Source organism: Aquila chrysaetos, chromosome 1, assembly GCF_900496995.4.
Source record: "Aquila chrysaetos chrysaetos chromosome 1, bAquChr1.4, whole genome shotgun sequence".
Lineage (NCBI taxonomy): Eukaryota > Metazoa > Chordata > Aves > Accipitriformes > Accipitridae > Aquila > Aquila chrysaetos.
Genome location: NC_044004.1, coordinates 36,690,677 through 36,717,040, shown reverse-complemented (window position 1 = coordinate 36,717,040; position 26,364 = coordinate 36,690,677). Strand labels below are relative to the sequence as shown.

Below are 26,364 nucleotides of genomic sequence, written 5' to 3'. Positions count from 1 at the left end.
TGCAGAAGAGCTAACTGTTCAGTTAGATATGACTCACCTTGTTTTTGCATAGCTCTTCATATGAGCCTTCAAATCCCTTTTTCTTGGCCCAGCTGCGCAAAGTCTCAGGATCAGGTACCACAATAGCTACTAAGAAGGCCTAAAAAGGAATTTTTGTCAAGCTTTTTTTTTTTTTTCTTTTAAAGTCAACACTTGAGTTACTACACATTTCTTACTAGTCAGTGTTAGGTTTTGGACAGCATTTTTGATCCTGCTGTAAAGTCAGGAGCTTTCTGCTACCTGAACACAGGAGTGCAGTTCAGAAGCTTGCACTTAAAGAGAATTACTCTTATTAAGACCCACATTTCAATTTACACCTGCAAAAACCTGGACCTCTTGGGTTTTGGGGTTTGGGTGTTTGTTTGTTTTCCCCCTGCACACTGGTAGCAATTGGTATACAGTCATTAATACTTAAGTTAATCCAGCTCCACTACCTGGTCTGAAACTAAATCCAGAAACATGCTATGTAACTGCTGGAGTCAAAAGTACATTCAGAACCAAAATGTGTAATGTTAAAAATTTTTTTAAGATTTCAGTCCCAAAGTTTGGGGTAGGGAAGAAAGGAAGACTCTTCTGCAGTCTCCTCTTGCATTAATTTTTAAAGTTACCTGCAGAATGCTTACCTGCAAGCTCTCTCCATGGACAAACACCTGAGCAAGCGCTTCACATCTCAGATACACATTTTCTATTTTCTCTGGTGCAATGTACTCTCCCTGGGCTAGTTTAAAGATGTGTTTTTTCCGGTCAATGATCTTCAATGTACCATTCTGTTGACAGAAATAACTTCCACTCAGAAGAGGCACTTAAAGTGAAAAACCAATCTGTACAGCTTAAGCATGCCACATGAGTACAGTAAAATAGTGCTAGAGCCAGAGTACTGTCAAACTAATGTTAGAAGAAAACAGGCTCTGCACCCATCTAACCTAAACAAGGGAAACCCTCAGGATTGGCACTTAATACTTTTTTAGCCCCAGGCACACAGGTTTATCTACAACAGTAATTACCTTCCTCCTAAAATTACTTCTCTTTCTTCTAATTAATTGTGTTCAATACCAAATATTTTCTATTTTATTTGTTAAATTAGTGCTAATTACTACAGAAGTACATTTCTATAAGTTAACTTACTGGTAGCCATTTCCCAATATCTCCTGTATGAAGCCAGCCATCTTTGTCCAGAGCTTCTGCTGTTTTTTCTGGATCTTTCAAATAGCCACAAAATACATTTGGCCCTTTTACACACACCTGAAAACAGCCATTTGTTAATGTATGCTACTACAAAGGGAAGTTAACAAATACTATTTGCAATGAATGCTTTCTCCAATGGTTCTCAATAACCCTCACTAAAAAGACAACATTAAGTTTATGCATCAGTACAGAAATCTCTACTCATAGTTTTTGGAGACCTAACATTTTCCATTGGTATGAAGTATAATAAGAAGCAACTGGAAGCATCTGTTCTCTCCCAGTCTAGCAGCAGTGTTCCTACCTGCTATTTAAATAATCTGAATTTAGAGGAAATTTATCTGAAGAAATTCTGCCGGATCCAGAAATATTTCCCCTCAGCCTGGCAACATGTTCATTTCAGCTTTGGTAAGCAGCAGGGGCATTGTGCTAAAACTAGCAATGAAAAAGCTGTACATCAAGTAAATTACATGTTTGTTGTCCAAAAGTAAACCAGTTAATACCTTAGGGCTTAGAGCACTCAAACTTCTCTATAAAGGAAACCTGTAATTTCTTTAAATTGAAGGTTGTCTGGATTTGTGTACCAAGTAGAAAACCAAGAACAACTTCTCTGGATATAACTGGATGTATGGACATTATTAGGATCAAAAAATGTGCTTACAAGGTAGGAGAAAAGGGCCAATAAGATTAAAGGTTTATAGGTGAAGAGGTTGCCAGAGAATCTGGTCAGACCTTACAAGCTAAATTAAAATAATTAGTAGGGCATCTGTCAGAGACCATAAAAGTAAAGCAACTAGTCAGGAACATGGAGTAGAGCCTAAAGTATCCAGATATGATCCCAGATTTAAGTATTTTCTTCTCAATATAACACCCAAGGTTGCGGAAGTTTTCTTTGGTGGGGAGAAGGGGGACACAGAATAGGGCTCATGTTATTTAAGGATCAGCAGGACAATAAAATACCTCCTTAGATATTGAGGACAGAGAGAGGGGCAAGATAAACAAGATGGAAGCAAAACTTAAAAGATGCCTACTGCACACAACTGTTGGGCAATCACAACTCCAAAAACCCTGAAAGCTCTACACAAGACTCCTCAGAAGCAACAAAGGATTTGAACTATCACACCAGCTTGGGAGTGGCTTGGCATGTGTGGATGACGAGACAATAAGAAGGGTCTGGTCTGAGCAGTAGTATCAGGACTCTAGAACAAATCTAGAAGAATGGGATAGAAAATCCAGTTTTAAGTTAAGGCCAAACAGATAATAAATGTCAATAGGCACTGATAAAATACTAGGCCAACTATTAGTCTAGGGGATTAGCACAATTATAAAACGGGCAAGGAACTGGCTAAAGAATCTTCAGGCACTAATATCAATTCTCAGACTAGAAGAAATTACTAGTGCAGTTCAGAGACCAATTCTTGAAAAACTCATCCCAAGTATTTTCAGTGCTTAGGTCAGCATAAAATATAGGCATGGTGGTGAACTACAATACAATGAACAGGAGATGTTGTCAACAGGAGGGAGATCAGAGTATTAGTGAGGGTTCTGATGACCTTGTAGAGACAGTACCAGACTCATGACCAAACCAAGGTCATGTTTTAAGATCTAAGTCATTTCTGCTATAAAACAGAGGTTGTCTGGAAGGATATCAGTAGAGGAGAACTCTGTATATCCCAGTCAAAGGCTGACTGATCAAACGTTTCATTTTTCATGGCTCCTTACAATCACAGGATGGCAGTAGGTGACAGCTTCTCCCAGTAGAGACAGCAAACCATTTATCTGTATCCTGCTAACTGGCACTAAGACCTCATCTGCATATGAGCATATATAATTCTATTCACAAATCTATCCTTCCTGAACATGGATAACTGGCAAAAGCGAAAAGCAAGGCTGACAGAACAGAAAGCTTACTTTCAGAAAGGAGAACTAGAAGTGTTTAATCCAGCTGAAGAGCAGACAGACAATGAGGAGGAAGATCTATTTTAGGCAAAGGATAATGACAGCAAATTCTATAGCTATGGGCTTCAGGTCTGTGAAACATGTTACAACACTTATTTGTTAAATTCAGAATAGTTCACACTGAGGAAGTTAGGACTGAAAGACTAAGATGGCACCTGATATATTAAGGGGCTCCCATATTTATTCAAGTCCAAAGTAACTCCTAACACAGCAAGCTTTCACAGTAAGTGCAAGCAAAACATGTTTAGAAGGTTTTTTAAAAAACTACTTAACTGTTTGTTATGATGAGAATTTATACTCAGTTCCTCTAGCAGACCAAGATTTAAGAGCATACTTAAAGTGAAGCAAAAATTGCTGATGAAAATTAAACATGGGGTCATATGCAAAACAGGAAAGAATCTTGACATTGCCCTCCACTTGCAATTTCCCACCACCAAGTCCAACTAAATCCTCAAGTATTTCTGGGAATTAAAGCCCAATAATTTGTCTCTGGTCTCATACAAATTACAACCAAAACAAATAAAGATTATATATTGTTTGCAGTCACAAATTAGTTACTTGCTTAAACTACTTATTTATCCATTTCTCACCCCCCAACTGCCCCCAAGGCCTCTCAAAAGCATATGAAAGACACCACAGTTAATTTGCTTTCAGGGCTTGGGGAAAATAAATTACTACATGGACATCTGTTCAAAGTATATACACAAAGTTCAAGCTGTATATATTTTACTTAGAAAAAAAAACATTGAAAAAGACAGCATATAGCATTACATACAAAGCTGAGTCCTCAAAGTGCAATTTGTAAGACATACATGTTCAAGTCGTGCAGGCTGCAGAAAAAGGTTCAGAAGAACATGCAGGCAGTTGTCACAAATCATTAGCAGCCTTTATGGCATTTTTATCTCCTTTCTCTTAACAGTGTTCCAGCCACTTTAAATTACCTCATCTCACACACTACAAGCTGGGTAACAAGCTACATGCATCAGCTGTTCTCCAGCACTTGGCAGAGGGGGGTGGAAGCCTTCTCCTAGCATTTTACTGAAGGATAAATGCAATATGAGATAGCTTGCTTGTCAGCTATCCCACAGCTGGAAGATGGCATGTTGTCATACAACCACAAATACATAGTAATCTGTTACCCCACAGCAAGCTGCTTTTTCTCCCATCCTGTTTTGCTTTTGTGAATCGCTAGCTGACATTGCATGCAGGCAAGGCAGGCATATTTGATTGTAGGTAGCAGGCCATGGTTAGCACTTTTACTAAACTCAGACAGTTAGTTGTTATTTCAGGAACAAAAAACATTTTCCAAAATTTCATAAGAAGCTCATATTGACCTTTTGAATTACTTACCTCACCCTCTCCTTTGGCAGCCAAGTAATTCATTTCTTGTACATCAACAAGCTTGATGATACTGCATGGCATGGGTGCTCCAACATGACCTATTAAATAGAGTAACACTTCAACAGCCTGAACTGCTTTTTAGTCAGGTTCTTAAAACAACAAGCTGGTTACATGCTAAAGTAAAAAAAAGGTGGAAAACTGATTTCTGGTCATGTACTACACCAATACCAGTACAGTAATAGCTTAAATATGCGGGGACTTAAACGTTAAATTTTCAGATATCCCTAGAATGTTACAAGCTGAACCATGCACTTAGGCTTGCTTTTTCTTATAACCAGGATCCTCACTGTATGGACATATTTAAGTAGCAGAAGTCCACTCTAGTTTCAATTATCAGTATTATTTCAGTTAGGGAGTTAGCGATGTAACAGCTGACAGACACACAGACTGTTCCAACACCAAAAAATGCCATTTAAATTTCCAGCACTGTGTTTATATACAGCAGATTCCTATTCTGTAAAAATTACAAGGGTTGATACAATGACCTCCCCTCTCCTAAACCCACTTCAACTTACAAGGACCAAGCCTCTTAAAAGTTTGGATTCCTGAATGTTCTATTAGCTATTTAGGGATAGAAACTTCAAGGGATCCCTTCAAAACTTTTTTACTTGAAGAAAAACAGGATCTTATGCTTCGTGATAGGTGTACTGAAGACTAAATAATGTGATCAGGGACCTCTATAGCATCCTGAAATTTAACAGACAGGCCGACCGTTAAACCCCGTACCTGCTGTCCAGTCACCAGGCAGTGACAGTGAGCATCCAGCTGTGCACTCAGTCTGTCCATAACCTTCATAGAACTAGGAAGTGAAAGCAAAAGATTATTTAAGATTCTCTCTTTTCAACATACAGTTACTTCATTAAAATGAAATTAATGTTTTGCTTCTTTTTCTAGTTGTTTAAGTTTGAGTTTAGCAAAATCCCCGGCATCTTTTAAAAAGAATATCACTACTATATTAGAGTTTTATCACAATACACAATTTTAAGTGCTAATATTCCACAGTTCCAATTCAGTTTCACTCAATTTCACATGCTATGTGACACCTGTACAAATCAAAACAGAAAGCAACAGAGGGAGCAAGAGGAAGAAACTAAGAACAGTGGCACTAGCAATGACTTCATTCACATCATTTAAGGACAGGTTTGTCCAAGACAGCCAGGAACAGAAGCCCTATACCCCATCACTGCTCTGATTATTATATATGAGACAGGCTTCCCTTTTCTGTGCAGAATGCGTTGCTACACCAGCACATTACTGAAGAACTTCAAGAAGTCACAGAAGCATCACATTTTAGAATGTTTGTTTTCTATCCTTGAAATTTATTTCAACACATTTGTTCCATCCTGTGCCATTGTTACTCAAATTTTACCTTAGAAAGCATATACTTTGAAGAGGCTCTGAAGATAAATGCAATGTGTGCAATCTGATTCTCCCCAGTCTCATCTTCAAAGCAACAACACTACAATATCATCACATTGATTAGACTCTCTACAGTAGTTACGAATACTTCCGTAAGCAAGGCAAACCCCAGAAACTTAATCCAAGAACATTAATGATTGCTTACAGCAGCTCCCCCCCCCCCCCCCCCAAAATCTTTCCCTTAAGACAGTTCAGCTGGTTACTTCAGTTCTAATAAAGACTCTCAGGGGACTGAAAGATAAACTCTGGAAAGGAGTACACCCTTCTGTTGTCTCCAAGAAGAATGCCAGAAAGAGTTACCCATATAGTGAGACTACTAGAAATGCTCTAGCATCAAAGCTGGAACCGGGTATTAAAATCTTCGTTTTAGTATTAAGGCCAGAAAACTCACCTGACAGCCAAGAGCTGTTCTCAAGAAGGTCAGTACACTTGCAGATACAGGTGCTGCTCCTGTAACCATCAACCTCACTTTTCCTCCCAAACTTGCCTACAACAGACACAAGATACTGTGGACACCAAAAGCATTTTAGAGAGATTTCCAGAGTCTTTTTCCATCCCACCCTCAGCCACTATTCACCTACAGTGCCACCCACAAATGTTAGAGATTAAAGTTTAGTCTCCTATTGCAAGCTGTCTGTCTTGCAGTGTTTTTAATCTCATTAATGACTGGAAGAAACAGTATCTCAAACATACAGTATCTGCAAAGACTACGCTGTAGTGTCTCTGCAATGCAGACTCTGCCGAAAGTTTGAAGAGCTTAAGTCATGGCCTTACAGCAATGGCTTTATTTTTAACTGCCTTGTATCAGCTTCTCACACATCCTGAATGCTATTAAAAGCACCCACAGGGGCATGATGTACAACCAAGGTAAAGGCCATAGCAAATGAGTGCCAGATATAATAGCAGGCATAACTTACTAGTGACTAACAGTGAGGAGACAGTAGGTGCTACAGGTGGCACTGTGTCACATTTAGCATATCTCCTTCAGAAGGACAGTGTTTGCTTTAAAAGCAGTAAGAGAGAGAAGCACCAGACTGTTTTAGAGTAGCTTCCCTAATACAGTTAGCTGATACTATTAGAACAAAGGGAACTGAAAAAATGAAGTTGGAAATAAAAAGACAGCTTTGATTTTTATTCTGAGTAGCCAGATAGTCTTTAATCAGTGACGAAAGCCATACCAGATTATAGCCATTCATATGAAATACAGCAATTGCAAACTTAAGACTCGGAGGCTTTCAAGCATACCTGTATTTTGCGGAAGATGACTTTATCCCAGAAACTGTTATTTCTAACTATACCACTTCTGAGTTCTGCTTCTTTCCTCTTGGAAGCAAAATCCAGCATCCACCTCTTTAATGAAGTATCTGCCTGTCCAAAAATCTATTAAGAAAGATGATCTGTAGTTAGAAGCCTCACAGACTACCATTTCCTTTTTCTTACAGAAGCATGCATAGAGACTCTTAACAGTTAAAACCAAGTAAACTAAACAACCTTTATTGGTAGGCATCTTAAATCTAGTAAGAAATACTTGTGGATTTTGATTTTGGCCTCTACCTCAGTTCAAGAGATGTCCACCAAAACTAGCACTTAATTCTTCCTTCCCAAACTGTGTGATGCTGTTTCAATGTATAGTTTCTTCATTAAAATGAATGAATGAAAATGGATGTAAAATGGGTGTTTTACTTTTCTATTCCAGTATAATCATCAAAATTCAAATTGAGTATAACCCTCAGCATATTCTGAAAAGCACACCATCATAATATGTAAAGTTACACAGGGTTTTCTGAGGAGATGCAGGTCCCCTCAGAAATACCAAATGGAGATCTGTCTTGCATATATAAGCTTGCTTTTTAGATCACTTTTCAAAGGCTTCTTCTAGTTGTTCTCAGGAAGCCACAGAGCCAACCACAGATTAGTATATTCATTTGGAAAGAGAAAGACCCAGCAGCTCTTCAGCATTATGGCCACCCCCCCACCACCCCAATTTCCCACTTAACTTCACATGCTACATTACTGCAAGGCTGGGTGAGGTTGAAACAGTGCCATAGAAGTGTGAAAGCCTCAGGGCACCACAGTTAACAAGCAAGAGGACATCATGAAAGTGTAAGAGTCCCAAGCTTTGGCTCTGCTTATCAAATTCCAGTACAGAATGCGTGAGCAGAACGAGAAGCTACATTTTAAGCACTACAGGCTGGTCTCAGGATTTCCTCCCCTCCAAATGGATCAGAGTTGCACTATTTCTATATAGTTCTATAGTTCCTGGAGCCAAACACAACCTTGTATTACTTCCTCTGGTCTCATGATTAGAGTACTGTCCTGGCTAACACAGCGTAGACAGCTCTGCCATTTCTTTAGCAGTCACAGGACTTACTATATCCTTCAACTCCTCTGGCTGTATCCTAAGAAGAGAGTCAGTCATCCATATGCAAAAGGATGACTTAAAATCTGAAGTCCCAGAAAAAGAATCTACTTCTGAATTCCCACCTCGATGACCCTGAGCAGGCAAGCAGGAAGCACAGGAGAGACTGGGGCTGCTGACACACCCTCTCCCCAGCACTCCTGACTGGCTGGTTTATAGTTCTCCCTGCTAGAACACGCTGTCTGCTGTGTAGGAAACTTGTATGCATCCATGCAAACATAGGCAAACACCTGACCTTGGTTTGCAAATTCCACTCCATGAGTCAGATGCTAAAAGTGTAGCATGCAGATGCTAAGCCTCATGTTCATATTGTAGACTGGCCTTAAATAACTTGCTCAGAGCAAAACAGTAAGTCATTAATCAAGCTAGAGAGAACCAAGTCCCCTAGTCAGACTTTTCAACACTAGTATTTGCTGCCTGAAAGTGTTTTAATACAACCAGTCCTAATCCCTGCACTTTCAACTCACTTTTAGAAAGAGATACACAAATTTGTTAGCATGTCAATTTAACATCCCAGAGCACAACAGTTACTCCTACCCTGGCAGCACAAATTTCATGAAGTTTCTTAAAAGCCTGCACAGGTCTAGACTCATGCCTGTAGACTTACCTTGTCAAACATTCTGTTCAACAGTCTTGGTACTACAGGAAAAACAGTTGGCTGCAGTGTTTTTAGGTCATCCATAAGTAGTCTGATATCCCCTTGAAAGAATCCTATCCGAGCTCCATGGCACAGAACCACACACTGTCAGAAAAAAGTAAACACTGAAAATACAGGATGTATAATGTGTTCTAGCTGTGTATGTACGACAATCCTATGCAGAGTAGATTGAGCAGGATCCACCTTAAATCCTCTCAGCTTCTAGACTAGTTCTGCAGCCTTCTCAGACTATAGGATGGGACTAGAAAGACCAAGTAGCAAGACATGCCTGGTGTACACAGGCCAAGGACTTTGATAGAGTAAGGTATAGCACAAAAGCCCCTACCCAAAAAGGGCAGTTGGCCAAATAAGGCAGTGCCAGTGACTCAGAGGTAGCAAAAGATTGAAAAGGAGAACTTCACTATTTTAAATATTTAACAAGGTTATTTAAAAGTACTAGACCTTTGTTCCCTACTGTATACTAAGAAATTTTGCATTTAAAGTCAGCACATGCTATTTACTGGTCCAGCGGGGATTTCAGCCTTACACTACTTGATTTCTGTTCTCTTGCACTCTGGTTTTCCTTCCTGTTTCACAGGACTGATGTGAGCAGAGGATTTGTTGTTAGGTGATCAAGATACTCTTTAGAAGATTCTAGCAGAGCCACTGCTTATTTCTGCATCACTTCAGACCTACACCAAGGAAGGCAGACTTAATCCTGTTGTGTTCTATATTCTTTGTTAAGAGCCTAGAAGCTCCAGCCACCACACCTATACACCCCCTTTTTCTCCTATTTTGTTTGGGTTTCATCTATTCTTTTTAACAACATCTCTACTCTTCTTGTGTTTATCTACACCTACTTGTTTTTATTTCTTCTTCCATAACACCTCTTCCTTCATTCCCTGCCATCTATTCTTACCTGTTCTCCACAAGACTTGCTAAAGCATCACTTTTGCCCTTCACCTGTGCTTTGTCACCACCTGCTAAAAAGCAGCCAATGCATCAGTCCAGATAGACTGAGCAGCAACTACCTTTGCTAGGTAGAAACTCATTTGTCCTGTCAAGTTCACTGACCCTCTAACTTCCTTAGGAAGCCAAAAATCAGCAAACATCAACCTTACAACAGGGGTAGGACTCTAAAGATTGCTTCTCAAAGACCCTGTGTTCATACCTACCCCAAACAGTGACAAATCTTTTCTCCCTTCTACCAGGTGTTCTTGCTTTATCTCCTTATGTAAATATACAAGTAATCACCTACTTTGTAAAGGCCTCAAACAGCAGAGGAATACTGAGATCCAAACACTTCTCATTTTATCCTTTAGAAGACAAGTTCCCATCCTGTTTCTACAGCATGACGAAGAAGAGAGCTGTCACCTACAGAGCTTGTACCTTCTGGTGCAAGACAGGCATCAGTAAAACAGACACTGAAGTATAACTGGTATCCAGGTTACCACAGGAAAAATAGTGCTGAAAGCCTAAGGGCACCTGTACACCTCAGTTACGCTCTATTCCCAATCTTCATAACATACATATATACACACACACATATGCATATTTACATTTTTATATGTGTGTGTATATATAAACACTTTTGGTAGAAAGCTCAGGATTCCTGACTGAAATCACCAGACCATTTCTGGTTCCATGTGCCTTTTCACACTTGCACAGCGGCTTTTTCTTTCCCTACATAAATTGGGACATGACTACCTTCAACATCCATATTTGCAATCTCACCCAAGGGAGAGGTGTTAATTCAATTTCAATAAGCTTAGTAATTAAATGCCCATGTCTCTACTGTATACAAGAAGTTTGAGGAAATTGCATCCTTTCAATAATGGATACCACCTAACTATGGGCTCAGAGGTCCTTAAGACTGTTAGTATTAAGACAATCTGAGCCTCCTCATACTCAAAAATGAAGCCCCAGGTTTTGCTATATGGTAAAACAAGCTATCCAAGAGAACTTCAAAGTTTGTCATTAAATGGCATTAAAAGCCTTTTTCATTTCCTGGAAGAGAACTCCACTGAAACAAAATCCCTTCCTTTTTACTGAAGCTTCTTGGAAGCAATGGTAAGTTTAACCAACTTAAGATTAGTTTGTGTAAGCAAGCAGGATGCCACGTTATAAAACACATTTTTAAAGTTTGCAGACTAAATGGCATGAATTTTAATAGTGCACTGATTATATTAGAGGGAATTTCTAGGCAGTGTACATGTGCTAAGGGATTGTCTCATGTTCTAGTAAACCAGTTTCTTATTAACCCTAGCTCTAAGGTTAATGTTTATATTTTGGCCTGAAAACCAATTGTTTAGTACTCACTGGATATTGTTTATGGGATACTGTTTTCCTGAACCTTACCTCAAGCTTTTGTACACATGTGCAAGAGTCAGAAAGGAATAGTGTGTATCACTGGGATTCAAGAGACATGCATTCTGTAAGAAAAGCAAGCTTCTCAATAGTTCAGTACAACAAACAGATGCTTACCTCAACGATTCTCTCAAACATATGAGCCAAGGGCAGGAATGATATCAGAACATCATCAGAGGAAGGCATAAATGTTTTCTGAAAGTGTTAGTAAAATTAAATTTAATTCTCACTGATTCTCTATTTTGCCTAAATTAAACACAGCAATGAAATCTAGCATCTAAACTCTAAAGCATGGCCCTCACTTCAGTTTTGTTTGTAATGAAGCTGCATTGTCTGTCTCTCATTAAAAAATTACAGCAATGACTTCTAGCATGAGTAAACACACATTGCAGAAATGGTAATCTTTTAGAGTTGAGTACAGTAACCAGATTATTAAAACTCATCATTCATATGATTACAAATAGAAACAAATTCTAACAGAAGCCACAGAAAGTTCCATTATATACATTGGGAGGAGGGGGAACAAAAATGTTAAAGTAGTATGTCTTAGGGGTTTAAAAAAATACACACTTTCATCTTGGATCAGAAAGTTTGCTTATCCAATTTACCATAAGGTTGATATCAACAGTACCTTACATGATCTAATTGTGAGACCAGCTGCCTAATTTGAAAACAATTCTATATGCAGAGTACTTGGCAAAATAAGTACAGTTGTATTCTTAAGTACATCTGTATGTGTTAGAACTTAGAACAGCCTTCTTAGCTAGCCTGCAGATGAACTTTACCAACAATCTACTGTAAACTAAAAGTTCACACTGTATCAAGTAAAGATACAGAATCATGCTGCTTGCTCATTTATGCAAGGGCTTTAAGTATTTTGGGGGGTTAAAATATATTATAGCTTCTCCCATCCTTAGTGAAAAAGGTTAGCCTCCACACAAACCCTCTGATACAGAGCTTGTACTAATGACAAACACTATAAGCCCGTGGCAGAATGTAATGTAGATCCACATCAAGACCTTTATAACATTTTGCTTGGATCAGACCAAGTTGTAAATCTGTCAAGGTTCTTGACCCTGACAGAGGCAGGCTGTAGGTGGGAGCCTGCACATCTGCAGTCACTCTGGCATAGCTCAGTTAAGCTGCAGGTCATGCCTTAGGGGTTCCCACTGGCAGGGCAACCTTTTGCAGGACCCACTTTGGAGCCCTCTGTCCCGTAGCGCATCCCTGGGGAGGGCTAAGAAACCAGTAGACATTGACTTCTGACCTAGCATGGGCAGAGTGCTGTCAAGTTACATTTTCACTTGGATCTTGCTAAAAGTTAAGCCTAAAGTTAATGAGATTTCAATGTTGGTTTTACTCCTCTTCCCTTCATGCAAATCCACAACGTTAACCTTTTCAGTTTACCTCTGTAGTTTTCACAAAAGCTGAAGCATTGCTGACTATGTTTTGATGAGTGATCATAGCTCCTTTGGGATTTCCTAAGGAAGAAGCACATCAGGATGCAACAGTGAAATTTTTAAATCCTTTAAGTTACCAAGCAGGGGTAAGACTAATCTAATAGCATTTCAATCAATCAGTCCCTTTGATATTAATACCCTTCTGTGTATATTGATTAAACAAAGGCAGAGAACTTGCTAACACACTTTCAAAAACAGCTGGTAACAGTTAAGTAGTAAGTTTGTGCTTAAGTCCTCAAATTTCATAAGGAGAGCAAATCTTTAAGAAATTGTCGTGTTTCTTGGATAAACTTCTCATTCAAAATTCCACACTTCTATGAAGATGCAGCTATCAAACCCAGACTAATTTCTGTTCTCACATCTGCTTTTAAAAATGTAGCTTGTTGTTGTACTCTTCCTTTTTGCTCCCTGCCAGTGCTGGCTACTAACTCACAAATGTCAAGTGTGTGACATCTAGACAGTCCTGTTTTGGTCTTACAGCAGGTTTGCTTAGAGCTAAGGAATAAATTTTGCTAATACAGTACAAAAAAAGACTATGGAAGAATTGAAAGTCTCAAGTCTGATGCAGAGCCCTTATTATAATGGAAATACCAGTTCAGTACTTATTTCCAGGCCCAAAAGTGTTAACACCTCCATCCCCCAACACTGCAACTTTGTATTGATCAATGGGAAAAATCAAAGGGAGCCTTACCATAAAACTTCCCCAGCTACTACTTGCCAAAAAGATGCAGCAGCAGGGGAGAGTCTTGAAAAAAAACAGTAGGAAGGCTTCTGAATTAATTTTGCACATACAGGATAATAAATTCTGCATAAGGTAATGAGGTGTACCTGTCGTTCCACTGGTGAAACAGATGACTGCTAGATCTTCTGGCTTTGGAGGCTATGAGAGTTAAGAAAGTATTAGTATGGTTAAGATAGCAAGGAAAAATATTTTCCTGGAAAAAACACTGAAATACTAGTGTTATTTTTGAGCTATGGGAGATAGGGAGATTTGCTAGTTTGATCTACAGAATGCTACCCAGCTTCAGATTGTCACTTGAACTAATTTCATACTTACCATCGGTTTTTGCCTGTGTGCTCGTCCCAGCTCCTACAGAAAGGAGAGAAAAGAGACAGTTTAGACATGTGCATGTAACTTTTTTTGCTTTAAATTTACCAAACGTTACCAAACACCATAATATTCCATTATTTACACTGCCTGTTAAGGCATTTTAACTTATAAAGGGTAACAAAGGCTTTAAAGGATGTATTGAAGATATATAGTATATATACCATGTTCCACAAATACAAAAGTGATAACTGATCTAAAACTCAGGGGTTTTTTCCAGCTAGTAAACCAGAAGTCACTCACTAGAGAAGCTCAAGGTTAAGCGGTGTTATGACAAGCCACAGTAGGCAATCAGTCCTATACCTCACGCAGAAGACATGTGCCACTGACAGCCATTGAACAGATGAGGCAAGATTCATCTCAGTAAGCACCTCACACCAACATCTCTGCTTGTGAGAAGGAAGACTGAGTTTCCCCATGAAGGGTCATTGGTGGTTTGTACTGCTTTTATACTGCAGAGTCAAGAGCACAAGATTCTCTCCTCCAGAACCTCTTCTTCCCTCTCCCTCCTTAGGATTATTCAGGCCTGAGCATTAATGATGTCATAGTTCTTTAGGCAGAAGGAAATGGATCCCAAGAACATCCTTTTATCAGGGATGTAAGGATTAAGAGGAAAGATTTGAAAGCTGATATTCAGTATCTACAAGCGTTACAGTTTCAAATCAAGACTTATTACTGTCATGCCTATTTAAGAGTAAAAACAATACTCACTTAAGGACTTATGCAAATTAAAATGGACCTTTTGTTAAGTATAGCTTTGGAAGCACCCTTTGAGGGCAGACACATCAACTGCACCATTGGCTTTACATTCCAAATACACAATAGCACTATGCATTCCTTTACTAGCCCTAGACTTCCTTCAGTATGATGTACCCCTTAGATTACCCAAAGAGGTTTAAGAAAAAAAGGAATGTCTGGAAACAGTTAACATTCCCATACCTGTCAGCTTGCCCTTTTGAAACAGTGCCATTATGCAAAAATTTGCCACTATGACAATGCAACTGCGCTCAAAACAGCATCTGCACTTCAAATACCACCGGAAACTCAATACTTCCCTACAGTCTACTTTGAGTACGATCTAGTATTTACCGAATATACAGCTAAGATCTCCACACACTTTTGATCTCCTAGAACAGAACTCCAACATCTCTTCCTATTGAAGGGCCATTTATTCACAGCTGCTCAGCTCTAAGTAACCACAGCATACATACAGATATTAGGCATCAGAAACCAAGCTTATGGCATCTGGGAGATACGCAGAGGAACTGGTTACATAACCTATAAAGCATAGCTGAGCAATAAACTCAAGCCAGAAATCCAGAAAACAAGCACTTAAAGCTAGAAATAGTCATTCTATTCTAATCTAAGCTCCTAAACAGTTCATAGTTGCCTTTTGGGAGACACTAAAAGCCTCTACCCCTTAAAAAAAAAAAAAAAAAAAAAGTGACAAAACTAATAGTGTTTCAGTGAGCAGGAATAAGAAATATTTAAGTTTTCCTAACTTCTGAGATTTAGACAAGAGGCTCTTGGAGCACCTATTACTGCATTAATGCAAACATCAAGTGTTATTTTTACCTAAGAGCTACGAAGTACTACTGGAAGTCACTACTTAAGCATCTAAACTTCTAACATAAAGATAACATTCACCCCCTGGTTTTGTTTTTCTGTAGCTAGAAGATCCAGTGGAAAGCATCTTCCTCTGCCAAAAGCTGGAATTCAACTCAGGGAAAGATGTTGATTTTTGTGTACCAACTTGCAGTTGGGCCAATCTTTTTCCAAGTTTAACCCAACCCTTTTGCCAGTAAGCTATATAAGTCACTTACTCTGCATAACGTTTTTAGCCCCATTTCAACCTCACAGTCTTGCTGAGGCTAGTTAGCTATGATACAGTTAATCATCTTTTAAAAGACATGCTGGCATTTTTGTATCTTTACCAGAAGGTGGCCCTGTTAACAAGAGTTAAGGCTGCTGTGAAAATAAGTTCAGTGAAATGAAGTATTACACACCAGTTACTGACACCTGCACAAGACAAGCACACTTATCTGGAGATACTCATGTCCTAGTGAGCCAAGCTTTCACCAGAACTCCAGCTGGAACCAGGCTAAACCCGGTTTCATAAGCACAACCAAGACTTGACAACATTAGGTGGCTAAGCAAAATGGCTTCTACTTCCAAAATTTGGAAGTCTCATTCCCCTACATTACCATAAGGTTACCCTGGAACAGTTTACTGCCGTTTTCCCCCTCCCCCAGAAAACATTTTGTAGATCTAGTGTACAGGGGAAGATGCCGTTATTCACAAGATCAAAGCCTACACAGGCTCTTTTTGAAATAAGTACTTCTGAAGTATTAGTCACAGAACATAATTACCATGTTACTGCTTCACATGGGCAAGCCTTAACACTCAGATGTGATGTTCAGTCTGGACTCTGTTAACAAGCTTTTGTTCTGTCATCTTGGCAACTTTTACATTTTGAGCATTGTGAAATAGTATTAGCAAGTTGTTTTCCTTTTTTTTTTTTTTTTTATATTTTTTTTTGTGTAAACTTCAATCCAAGAGATAGTTAACTATTTCAAAACTAATCCACCACTTTTTGTTCACAGTCCTAAAATCTGTTCAACAGACACTGTCTTCTTCCTCCACAAGTAAATGGGATGAAAGTAGTAAAGTAGATTAAGCATGCTTACCTCTATTTCTCTCATGCTGAAGACTTCCACTCCACACTTTTTGCCACGTTCCACAAGATCCACGCCAAAAGACTCCATGATAACAATGGTGTTGAGTATTGGAGTTTCCCCCTTTTCCACACTGGTTAGCAGAAGTTTGGCCTTGTCAGGTTTGTCACAGAAAACCAATGACAAGTCAGCTGATCAAAGAGAACGACATTAATCAGTATGACAAGTTGAGTTTAGACTAGATCCATACATACTTCAGAATGTGGTAATGCAAGACTCCTCTGAAGGCAGCTACAGTTCTGCCCTCAGTCAGCTCTGCCATCATACAATCAGTTCCTTAACTACTGAAAGTGGCCTACCTTTGTTCACAATGTACGTAATTGCTTCAGTTCCCAGTGTATCATAGAGTGGCACCACCACCATGGAGAATGCATAGCATCCCTGTTCAATGATAACCCACTGCACAAAAAGAAGAGATGCAAGTCACTATGTGTTTGCTTATCATAACAGACCTCCAAGAATGACTCATATTTGGATTCTAACAAGGAAGCTAATAGGAGAGAGGTCACTTGCACAAGTCTTTCTAAAAAAATAAGTGGCAGTTTGTATCATTTGTTTACTTTGAAGACCTACTAAATTTTTATCTGTGGAAGGAGGAAAGAAAAAACAAACAATAAGGAGCTATGGGAAAGAATCCAATCCAATAAAATTCAACTCTGCCCCCAGGAGTGATTAAGTACTTTTGAAAAACAGTTAACATTAACCATCTCCTTAGTTTACCTATTAACAGAAAGAGACTTTCAGTAAGAGTACAATTTTTTTTCTTGTTTTTAGGTTATTGAGGTAGCCAAAGCTTTCAATATTCTGTACTACCACAGCACATGAATCAGTGAAGGGCTTGCTCATGTCTTAACATACATTAGATTTATATACGCACAGTACTCTTACCTCTACATTATCTGCATCTCATTTGATAGCCAGACATGCAACACATGCAGTTAAACTAGAAGTCCTTTGGAAAGCCAGCCCCAGAAAGTTTCTCAGCATTTCTCAAAACTAACCATTCTTCTTTAAAGGAATCTAATCTGAAGACTTCTATTAAAAAAAATGCAATTACATCCCTGCAAGCTGCAATAAGAATTTGCCTGCTAACAAGTGCAGTACTCAAACATAATGGATATTGCAGCCTTCTTGTGTGATGCAAGCTGACAATGCTTTACAGCAAGCCTGATTTTATCTAAAGTACCATCAAGGCAAGACAGTCATGCAAGTGTTTTTCTGGATAGTAGCTATTGGGTACAGTTTGTAAACAACTAGCTGCACCAAAATACAGGGTAGCATGCGACTCCTGAAATGGGAGCCTCCAGACACATGAAGAGGCCAGTAGAACTGGAATATTTCAGTTTTTCCCATCAAAGAGTGACAAAAATTCTCAGGTACAGTACCTTTAGTCAGTTGCAGTTACAGGAACAAAACAACATGCATCTTTAAAAGTGATCAGAACTTACAATTCAACAAGATTGCATTAACAGGGGTGCTTGTTTCCCTTCCCCACCCCCAAACTCTGTCACACTTCCCAGTGTTTTTGCAGGACACTAGCCAGTTACCTCACCCCCATACGATGGCAAGTTTAATCATCATTCAGCTGGTGATTCCATATAATATCTAATATAGAGGCTATGTTAACAAAGTTGCTAAATCTCAGTTTTATGAACTGTTTATTAGGGGCAAGTTTCCTAAAGTTCTCTCCTGATTGAGACAGCCCTAAACACAGGGAATTTTTCTGAAAGCATTTAAGCAATAGGTAAGTTGTACACCTCTTAGTCCAAAAAGACTTCTTATAAAACTAGTACAAGGCCAGCTAACAGCTAGCTAGACTTTCATGCAGACATTAGACATACTGGTAAGTCTAAGCAGGCACACCTATACCAGCCATGAAACGGTCCACTGAATAATTCTTCCTAGATAGCATCCACCTGTACATGTAAAAGGGGGCAGCTGTATTGCTGTCAGCAGCCTGAAGTTTAGTAGTTATTTTAATAGGGTGGGGGTCTACTACAGTAGTCTTCAGAAGCTGCATATAGTGATAAAAGCTTCCTGTTGCAGCCTCCAACAACTCTTGCACACCATCATTCTCAATACAACAACCAGCATCTGTATTTTCTGGACTACCAAGCCATTTTAGCTTCTAAAGTTAAGAGTATTTAAATACAAATATCAAAACTCGATACAGTCTACAAGTTTCAATTTGTTTTCTGACATGGCTCTGAACTTCTTATAAGGGACACTGTATTTCACAATCCAAAACACAACTTCCTTGCTTGCAGAAGAGATCATCTGTTTTCCAGTTACTCAAAGAGAAAGTAATATTTTTATTCATAAATCCAAGTTTGTTTTCTTAGTGAATATTCAAGCATATAACATGCTAGGATTTTCCCCATTAGGGGATTTCCCCAGCAGTTGTTCCCTGAACCGAGAAATGTGAATCATTTCACACAAAAAAATTCACATAGTCTCCTGTCTGGATTAGTGATTATGTTGGGGATGTCACAACACCCCTCCAGTAGTTTTCAGCAGGGAAAATCCCAGATTTAAAATTGCTGGTTTAAACAAGACTTGACAGCTCATTCCTGACCCAACTCAAAGCCTACTGGAGCAATGCACTCAAGCACATTTTGTCTCTGTGATCCAAGAGTAGACCACACCACTGTGCTCTCCTTCAGAAAACCCACTGACCCAGCAGTCAAAGACTTTGCACCCAAAGGTCTATAGAGAAACAACTGGCACAACACTAACATCTGGCTCCCTTTTCTACTTCCAGTTCACAGTGTTACAAGCACAGGAGACTGAACTGAGGAGTCTGTAATACCATGTCATTTAACAGCTTCCTAGTTGGTGACATCCCAGCCTTTTTTAATATAGAAATAAAACTGTAGCTGTTAGAACCGGAATTCCAGCAGGAAAATCCAAGCAGCAAACTACTCCAGATTTAAGAGTCTGGAAAAAAAATGTTTTTCTTCATCTGTACACGGCTAGAGTTAGGGTTTTTTTGTGGTGTAGGTTGGGAGAGGAGGAAGGGGGTGAAGGTCATTTATCACGCAGCTTGCATTTTAATGACAGCAGGGAAGGCTCAGTGACAAACTGAAATCAGAAGAGATCCAACAGCAAGCTGTTTTCCAGCACAACTGAGGCACTGATACAGCTTCTAACCCTGTCAACACTGTAAATGGCTCTAGATAATGGCATCCAGCTGGGAGTGTTTAATCAAGATGGACAGCATATTTTTGACAAAACTCAAGAACCAGCCTCCTGTCTTAATACAGATTTGGATTAAACTAGCTTAATGCAGCAAGTACCAGCTCAAGCTACTAAGCACAAACATAGGTTAGGAAAGTTCAGTCCTATTAAATAGATTTAATAAACGAGTCTAGAGAATAAATGTTTACTGAATATTCATAATATCTTTAGAAACAGCAATCTAGAACCATTTCTGGGTTAAAATGAATAGACACTAGCTGATCAATCTATATATCCCCATAGTTGTCTCAGGTTCATAACATCACTTTGCTTTGTCAGGTGATCTTTAATTATGTTGCTTTCTTTAGTCTTTCTGCCCCTTTATTGAACTGCAATTAATTTTCAATTTTTCCCTTCATCAGTAGTTCTCCCTCCCAGAATCTTTGTGCCCAAGACCTCTGGCAGTGATAGAACTATCACCTTTAGCCATATTCTATTTGTCCAGATATTTAATCACTAAGTGTTTCTTTGTGTTTTGAGGAAGCCACCTCCTTGTGGCTTCCAACCACTTTCAATTACCTTATACTCCAGTGTCACTTTTCAAGAGAAAGTGAATGTAATCACCATTTGCTAAGTACCACATTAGCTTCCCATTAAACAGGCCTCCTCTATAAACTGGAAAGAGGAGAAGAGAATGAGTTAAGTTCTTGATTCCCTGATTCTCTTCCTGCTCTCCAGCCTTCTACATTGAGCTCTGGGAGCAAAAAACACAACATAAGACATTAACAATTGTGTCAGTTATCAATTTTTGTTCTTAAAGATGCCATGTCTATGGCCTGTCAGCCTTTAGCCTTGTCCCAACACCAAATGGACTCTTAGTAGGGAAGCTCAGTACGCTGCCAAAAAACAACAGATATAAGAGCATGCCACTTCAGTAACAGCTAGACCACCAATACACACACTGTCAATTAAACTACCTCAGGTCTGTTTTGTGAAAAGATTCCTATATACTGAACGTGAGATGGTTTGAAGCCTCGGTGGAGTAACGCAGAGCCCACACACTCAGCTCTATCTGAAACCTGGAGGGGCAAAAAAGAGACAGAAGACAAAAAAAAATTGAGAGCAAGCTCATCAAGGTAAAACAGCGTTGAGGGGTGTATATTAAGTCTTACAAAAAGAAGGCCAATAACTGGTATGAGATAGACAGAAGTTTTCTAGGCTATTTTGGATGTCCTCTGTGACTTTGATAACCTAAACATTGCAGTGCCATTACACTGCACTGACTGTAGATTAACTACGCTTGCACTCAATATGCAGCAGAAGAGACAATACAGTTGGACTTGAAAGTGTTAAGTGTAAGTTTAAATGTTAAGCTCTCATACATACACACAAAAGGCTGTTTTGTTGTATCTGTATTAAACCCCAGAAGTGACCCTGGAATGATTCAGCATTATATTTCTGCTCAGTCAAAAGCACTACATACACCATCCCTCTGCTTCATTCAGTGCCTATGGGAATTGCATCTCTCCCTTCAAAAAGGGGGAGAATAAGGAGGCAAAACCCAGCTAGTTCTATAAATAAAGTTTGGAAAGGCAATTTTCTAAATTCTTTCCATATAGCATATGACCTGAATCCATGTTAGTCACATGACTCAAACAGCAAAGCTTTATTAAAGAGAGGTTACACTTAACAAGCACCCAGCAAAATCACCTTGGAAAAAGCAAGGTCTGCTCCATACAAAAGGTGTTTAGTGACCTTAACAGTATGCAATAGGCAAGGTTTATGCAAATTTGAAGACAATAACTGATTAAATCAGGAATGACCTAAAAGTGCACAGCTGTTAAAGATTTGCATAAAGACATTTTTGGTGATCATGAAGGAACATGCTACTAGTTAGAAGCATACCTGTTAACACCCTATACAACTATCATTCAGCACTATGGAGACAAGTTGTCAAGAAGCACAAGTAACATCTGTAGATAGGACTTTTCCTAGTGTAAAATGAGCCTCTCGGAAGCAATCACCTAAAGTTGTAGCAGTCTGAGTCCCTGAATACTACTTCAAAGCTGCAGTTCTTCTGAGGCAGTGTCTAAGTTCTAAACAATTCAGCAATAAGATGCTAAAAGCTGCCAAGATAACCCCCCAAAAATCTGAAGTAAAACTGTTAATAAACCAAGCAAGTGCAGAAGATATTCTCCCCCTTGCACATATTTGAGGCTGTTCCTTTAAGATACTCTAACAGGTACTAGAACCTTTCTGCAATATTCTGCTACTACTTAAAACATCTATAAATAATTAAGATTTGTTATATCACATTACTGGATGTTGTATCAATGGTCTCAGCAAGCAAAAGCAGGTCTAGCACTAAGTTAGAGAGAATACTTACCTCTTTATAGGAGATCCACTCATACGGCTGGTTTGGTTTTCTAACACCTAGACATGGACCATTATCTAAAAAAAGATAAAAGTTACTCAAAATCTAACCCCCGACTCCTCTGTCCTGACATCACACTAACTACACTCTTGGTGTTGAGCCTCTAGATTCTTTGCGGACACCTTCAGAAGGCAACCTTTTTTTTTTTTTTTTTTCCCTATAGGGGAGGCAGGGAGGGAAGCTGAGGAAGGACAGAGAGGCAAAGCTGGTTTAGGCTAAGGAACACAGCACTGACTTTATTCACACAACTCTACTTCACAAGAGGTCACAGTTAAATTTGCCCTCAAGAAAGCTCATATCCAATACACTTACATTGCGAGGCAGACATCCCCTAGCCCAAACTGCATTGCAAAAGAGCCTGGACCTTTAGTTCTTGACATTGTACAAAAAATTATCTTTAATTTTAGACTTACTTGATACTTGTACACCCCTTTGGAAGATATCATAAACTGTTCTCACATCATCATAGTAGTAAATCAACGGTTCATCACTGTTAAGAAGAGACGACCTTCGAGCATGCTCACCACCCTAAGAAAACCAATTAGAAGGGTTAGACACACTTGTTGGTTATAAATGAACAGGAGTTTCCTGGAAGAATCAAAACACCTCGTCCATTAAGTTTTGTTACAAGCCTTGGCAAATTCTGCTTGAGAACTTCAGTTCTTTTCACTACCAGGTGAGAGATCTGCAAGGTTTCCCAGGACATTGTTTAAAGAGTCAGACTGCTCCCTGCATTACTAAAAACCTGTCAGGCACAATCTTACTCTCAGCTACCTACAATAGCACAGAACAAATGAGAATGACAAAACACCCTTTGACACTCCTTACTTGACACAGGGTTCTTCTAAGAAATGTTTCACTCTATTATTGCAGTGTACAGTGTACAGTATAATTAATTCCTTCAAGCTTTCTAAAAATCACTCCAGCCTCAGAGCTCTCTACTTACAATATTAATGCTGAGATCCTAATCTACTTTTCTAATGAAGATTACAAAACACAATCACACTTCAAATTGCGGTTTCAAAACCGAAATGATTTTAAGGGTAGTCAACAACACCTTAAACAACTGTTCTCATAAGTAAAATACCCTGTACCAGATAAAAATTGAGTCCTTTAATCCAATTTAAAGTTCCATCTTACAAAAAAGGTTTCCTCCAGATCTAGTTAGAGGCAGTCAAGACAATACTACCTTGAGGATTAAAATCATTGTTTTTCAGCTGGTGAGCATTTACATAGGCTACAACTGGAAGTCAATAAAAGAATTTAATAGTTCATAGTTTTAACATAGCCTTTTTTAGAGTGACTGATTAAATAATCTCATTTTATATCAATCAAGTTTCACAATTTACAGTTATCCAAGTACTATTGGGCCACATTTATTAGTCCTGCTATGATGACAGACACCTACAAGCAACTTCTTAGCAGGAAAAGCCTAGCTGGTTAAACAGAGGGTCTTGGGTAAACATTGCATAAGGTTCTCTATTAGTGGTTGTAGTCAACTCCTGGCTCTTTCACAAAGTCAAATCCTGGACTAACTAAATCTGTGCCTGAATTGTGCCATCATCCACAACATCAAAAACCTATTCATATGCAATCATAGGCTCTTCCCAGCCATTGTTTTATTTTTCTGTTTCCAAAGTACCCTGGAAGACCAGAGAGCATCTGTTCATGTATAAGCTAGACAAACACAGGTTTATCTGCAGAAGATGTCATATTGCCCATGTCCACAGAAAGCAGCTAGCACGTTAAAGGCACATCAGAGAGGAAAAAAAAATTTTAACACTAAAACAAGTCTAACTTGTTTTAGCAAAACGCTATGCGTAATGCAGTTCTTGCCACTCCTTTGACAGTAAGCAGAAACATACACTGTGAACATGACCCAGAACAAGTTAATGACGGCCTTACCTCTAAAAATTTGTAACATTAGAAATTCAAGAGCATACTTGCACTCCAACCAACATCTACTCTATAGAAAATAAACAGATCACTAGGACATGTTTCTGCCTGGAAAGAAAAGCAAGACTGCTTGCTTTATTGCACTGGTTTCACAGATCTACGATAACCAAGGTCAGCTTCTAGATTTTCCCAGTTTTACCATCTCTGGAGCTAACCTGAGGAAGATCACACAGTGTACGTAGTTTGTAACCACAGTCATAGGTAATGTCAACAAGTGCAATGTATCAGTACTGTGTTTGATGTGCTACAATTCCTGTGTCAGGTGAAATATAATATCCTAAGCTGTCCTTCGGCAACAGTCAAGAAATATTTGTTTTCTCCTCATCTGAGCTACTACTGTCTTATTTACACACCCTATTACTCAGCACCACAAAAGCAGTTTTTACAGGGCCTGAGGCACTAAACAAATTTGAGGATGAGACTCGGACAGAGAGCACATTGCTCAGATACAAGACTGACTGCACTGTCCTTCTGAAAAAACAGAAACTGTATTACGGACTACTATTAAAAAGACCCCATCAGTTCTCATGAGTTTTCAGTAAAAGATAACATAACCAACTTATGGTTCTGCTTACTTTATTCTTCTTCCCAAAATAAAGTGACATTAACTGAATTTTCAACAGCCCTAGAGTAAGAGTTTTGCTGAAAAACACCCAGCTCCTTGTGTGAAGACCATCAGGAGTTCAATGTTATTCTTCAGAAATGCAGTGAAATACACCTGGATATGCTGAAGATCATTTAGACCTTACCTATGCTCCCAGTTTTGAACTCATCTACTAGGCAGTATTATGGTATTGGTCTACATTTTGCTTGAGAGTAGCAAGAACTACTATTTTAACAGCCTGTCCAAAGGGTTCTTATCCAGAATATTTGTGCAATATCAGGGAAAGTTCTGTTCGCAGCATATTTTTCTAAAAATTACAGGTCATTACAACCACCAAACACCTGAATCTCAGGACTGCAATGTTTGGCTGATTTCACACAAGTTATTTGAATGGGATCTAACAGATCTGTCCAGTACAAAGGTAAGCACTCAAAAGGGTTGTCAGTGTTACCAAAGTGTTCTTAAGGACCCAGACAATAAAATCTTATTAATGTGAGAACAGCCTCTGGTTACTCATGTAAGGCAGCCCTTGCAGCAGCTCGGGCAGTTACAGGAAACTGACCCATTACACAGCCAAGTGCTGGACATTAAGTAAAACCTTGGCATTGGTTCAGAATAGCAGCAGCTGAAAGAAACAGATTTAGTCTACAACAGAGGCGTATATTACTCTATCAATGCCTATTTGGGTCACATAAAATAGCTGCTTTTGTTCAAGCCATGGGTTTGCTTCTTGTTGACACAGGCTGCTTAGGATTAGCTGTAATGTCAAAACACACTGTTGTCTCCACCATGCCTTAGAGGCAAGAGGCCCAACTTCCATTTTCCTGAGAGGGAAAGTATACTAGCAAGTGGTGCTTAGGTCACCAACATGGATATTCTGAGCAGCAGGAAGTATAAACTAGAGTTTTCAAACCAGCCATGTAGTTTTAAGCATGCTAATCCCTAGGTAAGCACACAACAGCTAAAATTGATTGTTTAATAGGGACACGAGCATATGTCTTTCAAGAATCACTTGATTAGACAAGGCAAGCTAAAGTTCTGGTAATGTATCAGGAGAATATAAGTAGGTTTAAAAGTTTTCATGAGTTGAATACCTCTCTCCATATTTGAATGTCTTTTCTTAAGGGAAAAAAAAAAGCCAGAGTCACAAATCCAAACTCTTATTACTAGAAAATACTGACATCCCAGTGTTTGTTTATATCCTATCCTTCTACATGCTTTAGTAGAACTTGAGCCAAATAGAAATATTTGGGTTTTTAAAGCAAGACTTAATATATTTGACAGCCATACACCTGCACTCAAATCAATAGTCAGAGTTGTTCAGCTACCAGTCACCAATGGAAACAGCAATCTACAAGCAGACAGATTCACATGTGCCTACAACTACAGACCTTAAGAGTGCACAAGCTTTGCAAAGCACAGGACTAATGCCCTATTTCTACCATTACTATAGCACTGAAATTCTTA

The 26,364-nt window shown here is 39.0% G+C and overlaps 1 protein-coding gene across 3 annotated transcripts in view; it reads right to left on the bottom strand.

Annotated features, from left to right (window-relative positions):
- Positions 1 to 26,364, bottom strand: part of ACSL1 (acyl-CoA synthetase long chain family member 1) — a 41,269-nt gene that overhangs the window by 2,017 nt on the left and 12,888 nt on the right. For all 3 annotated transcript variants that reach the window (XM_030015009.1, XM_030015016.2, XM_030015026.2), the window contains 17 exons: positions 22,751 to 22,865; positions 22,290 to 22,354; positions 20,881 to 20,982; positions 17,026 to 17,125; positions 16,679 to 16,857; positions 13,941 to 13,973; positions 13,712 to 13,763; positions 12,831 to 12,904; positions 11,541 to 11,618; positions 9,027 to 9,161; positions 7,246 to 7,380; positions 6,392 to 6,487; positions 5,308 to 5,380; positions 4,531 to 4,619; positions 1,165 to 1,281; positions 663 to 806; positions 38 to 139 (listed from right to left, as the gene is read on the bottom strand). In XM_030015009.1, the coding sequence (XP_029870869.1) occupies positions 38 to 139; positions 663 to 806; positions 1,165 to 1,281; positions 4,531 to 4,619; positions 5,308 to 5,380; positions 6,392 to 6,487; positions 7,246 to 7,380; positions 9,027 to 9,161; positions 11,541 to 11,618; positions 12,831 to 12,904; positions 13,712 to 13,763; positions 13,941 to 13,973; positions 16,679 to 16,857; positions 17,026 to 17,125; positions 20,881 to 20,982; positions 22,290 to 22,354; positions 22,751 to 22,865 (1,689 nt within the window). The remainder of the gene's footprint in view (positions 1 to 37; positions 140 to 662; positions 807 to 1,164; positions 1,282 to 4,530; positions 4,620 to 5,307; positions 5,381 to 6,391; positions 6,488 to 7,245; positions 7,381 to 9,026; positions 9,162 to 11,540; positions 11,619 to 12,830; positions 12,905 to 13,711; positions 13,764 to 13,940; positions 13,974 to 16,678; positions 16,858 to 17,025; positions 17,126 to 20,880; positions 20,983 to 22,289; positions 22,355 to 22,750; positions 22,866 to 26,364) is intronic.